General features: G+C 33.3%; 1 protein-coding gene across 1 annotated transcript in view; it reads left to right on the top strand.

Annotated features, from left to right (window-relative positions):
* Positions 1-1004: 1004 nt before the first annotated feature.
* LOC120341122 (dynein beta chain, ciliary-like) overlaps positions 1005-10169 on the top strand; it is a 44468-nt gene continuing 35303 nt past the window's right edge. The window contains exons 1-19 of the mRNA XM_039409564.2: positions 1005-1222; positions 1971-2170; positions 2776-2894; positions 3331-3524; positions 3875-4046; positions 4308-4407; positions 4535-4620; positions 4848-4973; positions 5482-5625; positions 5841-5930; positions 6541-6708; positions 6889-7005; positions 7350-7499; positions 8114-8244; positions 8319-8387; positions 8632-8758; positions 9011-9266; positions 9556-9659; positions 9767-9907. Coding sequence (XP_039265498.2) covers positions 1200-1222; positions 1971-2170; positions 2776-2894; positions 3331-3524; positions 3875-4046; positions 4308-4407; positions 4535-4620; positions 4848-4973; positions 5482-5625; positions 5841-5930; positions 6541-6708; positions 6889-7005; positions 7350-7499; positions 8114-8244; positions 8319-8387; positions 8632-8758; positions 9011-9266; positions 9556-9659; positions 9767-9907 — 2517 coding nt within the window. The 5' untranslated portion in view covers positions 1005-1199. The remainder of the gene's footprint in view (positions 1223-1970; positions 2171-2775; positions 2895-3330; positions 3525-3874; positions 4047-4307; positions 4408-4534; positions 4621-4847; positions 4974-5481; positions 5626-5840; positions 5931-6540; positions 6709-6888; positions 7006-7349; positions 7500-8113; positions 8245-8318; positions 8388-8631; positions 8759-9010; positions 9267-9555; positions 9660-9766; positions 9908-10169) is intronic.

Here is a 10169-nt window from a genome sequence, read left to right as displayed (position 1 = left end):
AGATCAAAATCCGCCTTTCAGTAGCGAAATTTAGTGTATGTTAGTATAAGCAACACATGTGGTTTTGTGACTTCGATACAGCTCGAAAGAAACATCTAACGGAAGGTTACGCCGAGATGTTACGGTAGAGACCGAGAGCAACAAGTTTAATGGAAAGACCGGCGGTCAAGCGTAACGTAGGCGGTCAAGCGTGACGTAAAAAAAGGTGTTTGTCGTTTAATAAAATAAATCAGCAACATTAGGGTGAAATATCGAATGAATTTGATTTAATAGTAAAAGCAATAGTTTTAGTTCTCATCAACTTAAGTCTATGTATATATAACGATTTTCGGAATGCTTTCGCGGAATTTTCACATACTGTACTTGAAGAAGCTTAAAATAAATTATAAACAGTATAGATTTTATTTTCTAGTATGATTATGCAGTCATAACCCATATCTCGCCGCCATGCAGCCTATATCCCCAATTTGCGTTCAGGTTGCAACAATATTGATCAACGCAGTATTTCGCAATATACATTTTGAAAAATCCATCATTCTCAAGACCGAATTTTCAAAGAAGTGTTATCATGGACATGGTCCGTCGCTGTCCTCTATGCTTCTGCGCTACTCAAGTTCGTGAATTTACGATCTTTCTTTAGCTTCAAGGGTCCTTTAGCCTCTTTAAACGTAGTTTGACATCCTTTCACTATTGAAATTTCGACTACCAATTGAATGAACGTCGCTCATTATGCGAGGTAATGATCTTTTATCACAGTTGACATATGCAGTTGACCGCATTAGAGGTAGAGAATACATACTGAACGTGCGTTGAAAATGTTGTTATTGTAAAGAATCTATCAATGTGAAATTGGACGTATTTTTAGATGACTAGGGCTTCCATTTCCGTCGGATATCTTTGAACAAAACAGCTTATAAATTAAAACTGAGACTGCATAACGTCGCTCAGATTCAGAACGCTCGATGACGGATGCTGCGCTAGTGAAAATGACAGAGCATTTGGAATCTTCAGTTAAAAGATTGTTCTGCTGATTGTTACGTAATAAAACATAGATTACTTGCATTTTAACTTGTTGCGTCACAGATACTTATCTTTTTGTTTGAAGACAATTTTAGATTTTTCTTAGCGGTCTCCAGCTGATGTTTTGTCTGCCAGGGCGCTGATTTGTTCGCAAGCTCCGGACAGCTAGAGCGTGCACGATGGCCGAGGTGGCGGATCCCAGGTAGGAGCAACAAGAAAACTTGAAATTTTCGGTTGTACATTATTTTGCGATAAAGTTATATCAAAGATCTATAGTAATATTGCGCTTATCCTTCAGCAGCTAAATGTTGCGATGCCTTGTAAGAAGACGGTATAATTTTCGCTCCAGTATGTTCTCGTAATCAGACGGTAGGCCTAGGGTTTTCTTTGTTTTCCTATAAAAAAACTTGTCTAGATTTAAATTAGTGTTTTCTTTTTCAATTTGATCCGCAAAGTTAACCCATGTCTTACCTTTTACCGGTACTCGCACTTTTAATGTATTTAGCAAAAAATTGTCATATACGATCATTTTTGATGATTTACCAATGATGATCTTGTTTTGTACCTTATACGTTCATTTTATGAGACCGCTATCGACCTAGGCATGATGCAATTTATGAAATAATTTTTAAAAAATTTCAAATTTCTGCTTTTAAATCTTGGCTATAGTGACGTCATAATATTATCTTGTTTGGATTTTGAACATTCCTTTAATTAGGAGCGCAAAAGTTCCCATATCGGACTGACTACAGTATTATCAGTCAGTATACCGTAACTATCATTAATTATCGCCATTGTGTCAAAACTGTCATTGAATGAATTGCACTTTTATTTTTAATTGAAGTTAACATCAGATAAAAAGTCAAATAAACTCCAATATTGATAACGTTACATCATTGGCCTGAACAATCTGCGTAATATGTCTTAACATCGAATTGATTATATTACAGGATGGAGTTCTTGCAGTATAAGACTCTGAAGACGCTCAATCTGAAAGGGGATAAATGGGCCAAGATGTTAGGAAATGAAGAAAACAAAATCATGATTCTAGAATTTCTCGAAAAAAATGATATACCTTGTCTTCTTATCATTAGCAGTGCTACAGGACTTGCGCCAAACTACGGATTTCCTGATTTTATCAAGCAAAAAGGCAAGCTTTGGCGTAGTTTATTATGTCACGCATGGTATTAACATCATAACCTGAGTATAGGCCTATTTGAAAATATGTATCATCGTCACATTCCGAAAATATATATTGTAAATTTTTTGAATTAGTATGAGGAGTTTATATCTCCGCTTTGCTGTGCCTTGATAACCGCTAACACAATGGCACAGAAGCGGTAAAAGTAGTTAGTACCAAAATCCTAAAAGCTAAATCAAATATTCCGACTCATGTCTAAGAGGTACTAGAGTAGCATTCGGAGGCTGGTTAAATTTTCATTAACTTCGCAATTTTTTCAAATAAGTATGACGCCATAATGGCTGCAAAGTATTTCCAATACTGTTATAGTCATAAAAAGTTGGGAAATGTTTTTTTTTAGCAAATATCGCGGTATAACAGTAAACGACAAGTTTTGGGATCATATTTATTTAAGAATTGGTTTTCATGGTTATTTTGAGCATGCAATAAAAAATTCCGTAATAAAAAATACAGAATTGTCTATGACTGACCGGTGGAAATATACTCCAATTCCTATGTACTCAATTATTATTATTGTTTTTTATGATTTACTGGATGTGAATTATTTTCAATAGGAATTTACGCTGTAAAAAAGAAAAAAGAAGCGCTGACAAAAGATAACGTTAAGAGAAATTTGCTTGTTGGAGATTTATCTCAGACTCCGCTTGAACATGTTTCTCCACTTATTGACGAGGTAGATAACCACATTAATAATAGGTTTCACTCCGCTACTGATGCTGAAATTACAAATTTTTGTCCGAAGTTTTCATGTTTGAAGTAGTTAAAATTATTACATAACGACAGCCGTACGAATGATTGTCTGAAATCCTTCTTTTTTGTGGAATGGTTCTATGTAATTTTTGTGTTATTATTAGTTGAACAGCAATAAAATTTTAAAGTAATTTAAGAGGATGTAAACACATTTATGTAATTTGAGTCGTTTTTTACTTCATAGTATACCGCTCAAATATTGGAAATAATGACCATTGGGGTTTTAGCAGTTTTGTCGATATTGATTGCATCTTTAGATCTGTGTTTTTGATTGATAGTAGAGAGCGATGCCGTGGCCAAGACGCAATTAATTTTTTAAAGGGAAATCACAATTCGAATGGTCTCTTTTTCTTTTACAGTTGATGTCCAGGCTGGTTGCAAATGACGACAATCATTGTCAGTGGCCGAACGTGGTGTCCCAGGACGTATTGCGTCATGTGCACAAACTCAAAAGTAATGTTTTTGTCGTTGCTGGGCACGTTAAGGGAAAGACACTTCTTCCGCTTCCTGTTGGATCTGAACGAGTCGACTCTGCAAAATTAGAGGAAAAAAGGTAAGATTCTTATAGAAGATCTTATCATCCGTTTTAAATTAAGCCATGAATGCAGTACGCTCAGCTTCGGCAAAATGATGCAAGAAATTTTAGTCCCATTTGTACCGTTGCCCGAGAGAACCAGTGTGATTCTTTACTGGCAGCCAGTACTGTATTCCATTGGAAGGAAAAATTGAAATTTTAGGTACGTTACTACTCTAGGTCATGAGTATGATTCATTCAATTTCGTGATCAATTTTGTTGCTAAAAGATATTGAGACGCAACCGTTATATTAATCTTAAAATATAATATCTGTATGTTATCAAATAAAGTAGTTGCATGACGTTAATTTAGAGCGACCTAAATTTAGAGCGTTTCTGCATGCCGTGGAAACTGTTGTTATCGACTGGAGCCATCAAATTCGGGATGTGCTCAAACAAGAATCAGCTCAACCTTTGTTGGAAGGCAAAAACCCAGGACCGGATGTTGAGATAAAATTCTGGAATTCGAAATGTACCAATTTGGAATGTATTTACAACCAAGTATGTATTTATTTCTGTGTTGTAGTCAGTAGATATCTTGACAGCTAATTTGAAGCATGTTGCTAAGATGTAGGTAGGACACATGATGTCTACCAGATTAGAGTAGAAATAAAACTCTACGCAAATGTACTGCGCACTGGTTTAAACTCATTGTGATTAAACTGTCAGGTCGCGTAAAATACAATGCTTAAAATGAAGGCTAATATAGGGTATGGCTAAATATGTATATTATTGAGATGTACATATATTTTTTTTTGCAAGTTGAGAGAAAGCAAAGTGCGAAAGATGGCAAATCTGCTAGAAGTATCAAAGAGCAGCTACTATCCAGCTCTACGAGATATCTTCACTGATGTCGTCGCAGGTGAATAATTATTTTAAATTTTATCTTTGCATGCTTTACCCAATTTTATAATGATTCACACATCTTCTTATATGAAGAAATAAAAATTTGAAGGGAAATAATTCGTTTTACACAATTTGTTTAACAGCTCTTCGTGAAGCAAGAGACATTAAGATGCATTTGAATCCACTGAGAAGTTTAATAGATGATTTGGAACAAACTGATCTATCAGAGGTTTAATTTTTTTCAGAAAGAGCTTAGTTTTTCAGTTTTGTATTTTGCGGAATCTTTTTGCATTGCCAAAACACTTAATTCATGAGTATACAGGAGATACTTCAAGCTACAAATAATATAATTTATTGGTGAATAGTTCTTTGATTAGATTTGCTTCAAACAGATTTTTGAACAGGTACTCACTAAATAGTTAATTAATTAATTAACTTAATAATATATGTTTTCAGATTTCACCCAAAATCAAAGCTCTGATGCATGTTGTTTGTTTAATCTGGTCGAATTCAAAATATTACAACACACCAGTGAGAATCATCGTTCTTCTTAGAGAAATTTGCAACTTCTTTATTGAGATTGTAAGTTGAATATAGCGGGAATGCTTCATGGGTATATGTTAGATTGGTAATGAGATTTGACATAAACTATAAATGCTTCATGACACTGAAATTTTTTCTTGTTTGAAATACCAGAGTCTAAAACTGATGTCTGATATAGTGTGCTAGTTATATATAGTATGCAGTAATTCCTTTATATAGAAGTTTGACTTGCTTTTCCTAGTACAAATAAATTTCAATCCTAATAAAAGACAACAGGTAAGTTTTGCTTCCACCAAATTTATAAATTTATTTTGCAGCCAAAATATGGATTATATCTATATGACTCAAACGACTGATATGATCATCAAAATATTAAAGTTTATCAATTTCCTGATATGTCATTAAAACTCCCAATGTAACTTTGCAAGACTTTATTTGACAGTGTACTTTATAGATGCTTGCCAAAGATTTAAAATGATAATGATGCAAGCCAAAGAACAAGTTGTTAGTACACAAAACTTCATAATTGAATTCCTGTATTTATTAGACTTGCACATATTTGTCACCTGAAGAATTAATGAAAGGAGAATTGGATGAATCATTGGAAAGAGTTGGAATTGCAATCTCTGTTCTTCAACAATTTCGTGACAGTTACAATCATTACAGAGTTAATATTGATAAGTACTTCAAGGTAAATTTATACCAGAGTATTCTAAGATCAATTACAGTTTCCAGAGACTGGAGTTTCAGCGGCTAATTTCAATGTAGTCCATTAACCACTTGGAACCACTAAACTTTCTGAAAGCTTTTTAAATGTGTTTGTTATTCGATCTCTTGTATTAAAGATAATGCTTTATGGCAATAATAGTCTCACAATGAGCGATGTTTTTTGCGTTTTGTTTCTAGAATGAAGATGAAGTAAAGAGATGGGAATTTGCTGCAGAACTTGTATTTTCCAGAATGGATCGCTTTTCTGAACGTCTTGGTATTGTAATGGTATGCTCACAGACTAATTTTAAAACATTGTTTCATTTAGTTTAATGTTGACCATATCAAATTATATATTTGATTGAGTCAACCATACTAAATGGTTTATTCCTTACAGGATTCTCAAAATGAAACCATATCTGAATTTTAAACAAAATTGACTATATATTATCTAAGTTGCACTTTTGGTAGCATATTTATTCAAGCACAGTGTTATTCATGAAATCAAACATTTGTGTGTGAACAAGTTTCATGTGATTCTATGATAAATTTGTTCTAGTAATTTTTCACTGTCAGTTTAAGTGGTCATTGTCATATTTCAACATCCACACTTTCAAGTACTTACATCCTCTTTCAATGACATTGATTTTCAATTGTGGCTTGTGGTGAAAAGTGATATTCATTTTGTGGTTAGTACGTGTACTAAAGATACAAGATACATAATCAGTTATCAGTCACCCAGTTGTCATGACGTTTGTCTTCTTTATATATTATGTGTCTTGTTTCGATTGTTTTTTTGTTAGAAAGGAACTTTTTATCCCAAATCTCATAAATGTTTATATATATTAGGAAAATTACAGTTTTTGTATGGTAATTATAATGTCCATTTTTTCATCAGCAATTTTTTGCAACAAGTCAAGAATTCATGAAGCTTGAAAAAATTGAATTTGGTGGAGTGAAAGGTAGAGTGCTAAGCCAGCTGGTTCTCAGACTTTTTGACAGATTTCAGGACATTTACAAAGTGTTTGGAGAACGCACTTACAATCCACTTGATCCAGAAGACTCGGTAAATTGACTCATGACCTGTATAAATCAATGTTTGATCTTGTATGGCACATTAAAAGTTTTCTACAGAACTATTGATTGTGTTATAACAACTCTTGTACATTCCCGATTTTTATGGTTATCTATTCGGATAAATATCTTATTTTGAATTTGATTCTGATATGGTAATTTTATTTGACAGGCATTTGAAAATGACTTTAAGGATTTCAATGAAAACATCTCAGATCTTGAAAGACAGCTTGCCAATGTTATTTGCCAAGGATTTGATGATTGCTCTGGAATTGAATCAATGTTCAAGGTTTTTTAATAATTATATATGGGAACTGTTTTTCATTTTGGTTGTATCAATATATATAATACCCGGTTCCATTACATTTGAACCCACGTACATTTGAACCCATGACAATTGCACCTGTATGCTATTGCACCTATGGAATTTTTTTTGTTTCACGGATAGTTAAACCCATACTAACCCTAACCCATGGGTTTTAGCACCCGCATATAGATTGAACCCGTGGATATACGCATGGGTTCAAATGTACGGTCACCATAATACCCACATAATACTGTCTAGATTCAACCTATTTAATACTACGCTTGCCCAACTTTTGATGATTTGAGTGACACATCTCACCTTTTTAGATGCTGAATATGTTTGGTACTTTACTCGAACGTCCAATCATCAAACGAGATTTTGATCACAAATATCCAATGCTACTTGTCAGTTTCAACACTACATTAGATGATGTGAAGCGAATGTTTGATAGTCACGTTGCTGATGTTGCTAATGAGGTATATACAATTTCTATTATTTTTCATGCATTCCAGTATCTAATTAAATTGTTGCTACCCAAGCAATTGTCACATATCTCAATGTTACATAAAATTATGACAAATAAAATAGTCTCCAACATTTCTTCCTTTATTACAAGATAAACTTTATGGGATTCGCTTTTTAATATATATATGACAATGTCATTATGACGAAGCAATATGTTATCATATGAATACTATGCTCAACTCATAAGTATACCTCGATTCTTAGGAAAGTTATAAAAAAGAGGTGTTCCTTCTAAAACATGTTCCCACTTAGATCTGAAAACTGTATGTACACTACGGACCGACATATATGGTAAACTCGAGCTCAAAATATGTTTATGGTTATTATGTGTTATACTTTTGACTATTACTGAGTAGATTAGGTACATACATAATCAATCAAGGGGCTATATTCACCACTTCTCGAGCAATTCTAATTCTAATAATTCCTATACTAAAATTCATTGAATGAGCACTAGCTGTTTTTTCCATTTATTCTCATGAGAGATAGCAAATGGTTTCTGAAGTTCTCATTATGAAGTTATATTTTGAAATTAATCTACTAAATTTGATATATATTTTTGCAGACTGATATAAGAGGTCTTCATCCACTCACCCATAAAAACCAACCACCTGTTGCTGGACAGTTGAAGTGGGCAAGTGAAATGTGTCAAAGAATAACGTGGCCGATGGCTAACTTCAAATTGTTGAAGCATCCGTAAGTTCACATTCGTAACTATTACTGGTAAGTATCATATTGGACATATTTAAACCAGATTTTTTCTTTCACAGATGCTTCGATAGTGAAGAAGCAATACTAGTGTTTTCAAAGCAAGAGCAGATGGTCAATCTTCTTAAACAGTGAGTTTGTTTTAACATGACACTCAGGGAAGGGAGGAGATGAATGAAATAAATTTTTTTCTTTATTTTATCAAGTGACAAAGCTATCAAATGAGATAAAATTAATTTGAATCTGTTCACTCATCTTATTTTTTTGTAGCCAAGTTGAAGTAGTTTTCATTCCCCCGATTCGATTTGATATAAGCGACTTGAAATATATCATGTAGTTATATATATTTGCAACTTGACAAAATTAATTTTGAAGGTATAGAAGAAAAGTCTATGAAGATTGGACTTCAGGAGTCGAGGTCAAATGTAAATACAATCTGGGTCAACCACTGATTACTAGAAACAAGGAAACAAAACTCATCGCTGTTAACTTTGACCCACAGGTAGGGTAAGAATTTCAGACTGAATAAGTTTTATAGTTAGTGAATCTAGGTTAGAAATATATTTATAAAAATTTAGCAATATACATGATAGCTGCAGTGCCAATCTCTTCTACAATGTATTATTCAAAAGATCTGAAAATGATTAAAAAATCCCTAAATCACTACAGAAAAAGGATTTTTCATTGGAGATTAATAACAAAGTATTTATTATACCATTTTCTATCTCTAATTTTGTCTTTCAAACCCTTTCAGCTTGTCGCTGTATTGAGAGAAGTACGTTATTTGCGATTCATGGAAACTGAAGATGTTCCTATTCAAGCAACAGAACTTTTCAATAAGCATGATACGTTCCGATCATATGTTGCGAATCTTGATTTGACTGTGGCTTGGTACAATCATGTTCGTCAAAACGTACTGGATGTCGAATTTCCTCTTGTTTCTTCTCAGTTGGATGAAGTTGACCAAGTCTTGGCCAAAGCGGAAAAAAATCTTTCATGGAATTGTGATGGTATTTTTGATTCTAGTTTGATACATTTATTTTGTCAGATTATCTTGTTTTTAACTCATTACAATTTATGAATGATTATTTCAGTATTCAGATAAAGATAGAAAAACAAAACAACTACAGGTAGCACTACAAGAGTCTGTGGTTTGCAATATATTTTTATTTAAAACTTCACCCAAGATAAATCTAATATGTTTCAATATCCCAAAGAAAACTAATTGAGCACATGGACAATACTAGTCTTGCTGGGAAAGTAGAGATATCTGACTGCTTGTTTACATATCTATTATAGGTATTTGGGAGTACATCCAAGAAACTAGAGATAAAGTAGATGACTTACAAGTAAGAGTGCAAAAAACAAAAACTAATGTGGAACAAATTGAAGCTGTTATGAAGGTAATGTAGAAAAATAACAAATGCAACTATTTAATGTTTTAGTGCTTATGAGGTTACAAAATAACATTACTTGAAGTGGTTATTTATTTTCTTATCTATTCTACTAGAAATGGGCTGAGACTCCTTTGTTTGAACGAAAAATTGATATCAAAGGATCACTTCTCAACTTGGATGACAGAAAAGACAGACTCGCTAAAAGATATGAATCTATTAGAGTTGATGGTGAAAAAATACACCAACTTATTCAGGTAAGTGATTTTCATTTCTGCCATGCATCTGAAAGTCCATGCATCTGAAAACAAAAATAACTTGCATAAACTTTCTGGTGTAACAAATTATTCACTCTAAGTAGGTTCTTGTGCAAAATTTCATAAAAATTCAATTGCAAGTACCTCAAGATGGTTAGTTGCAATAACAGTTGCTGAACTTGTGTTCCTTGGGATCACCAAAACCAGCAGTTTATGTTCACTTTACCAATGGTGTATGTTTGCTTACTTCAACACCAGCACG

This window comes from Styela clava, chromosome 14 (genome assembly GCF_964204865.1).
Source record: "Styela clava chromosome 14, kaStyClav1.hap1.2, whole genome shotgun sequence".
NCBI classification, from domain to species: domain Eukaryota; kingdom Metazoa; phylum Chordata; class Ascidiacea; order Stolidobranchia; family Styelidae; genus Styela; species Styela clava.
Note: the sequence above shows the minus strand (reverse complement) of the source record. Positions and strands in the feature narration are given on the sequence as shown.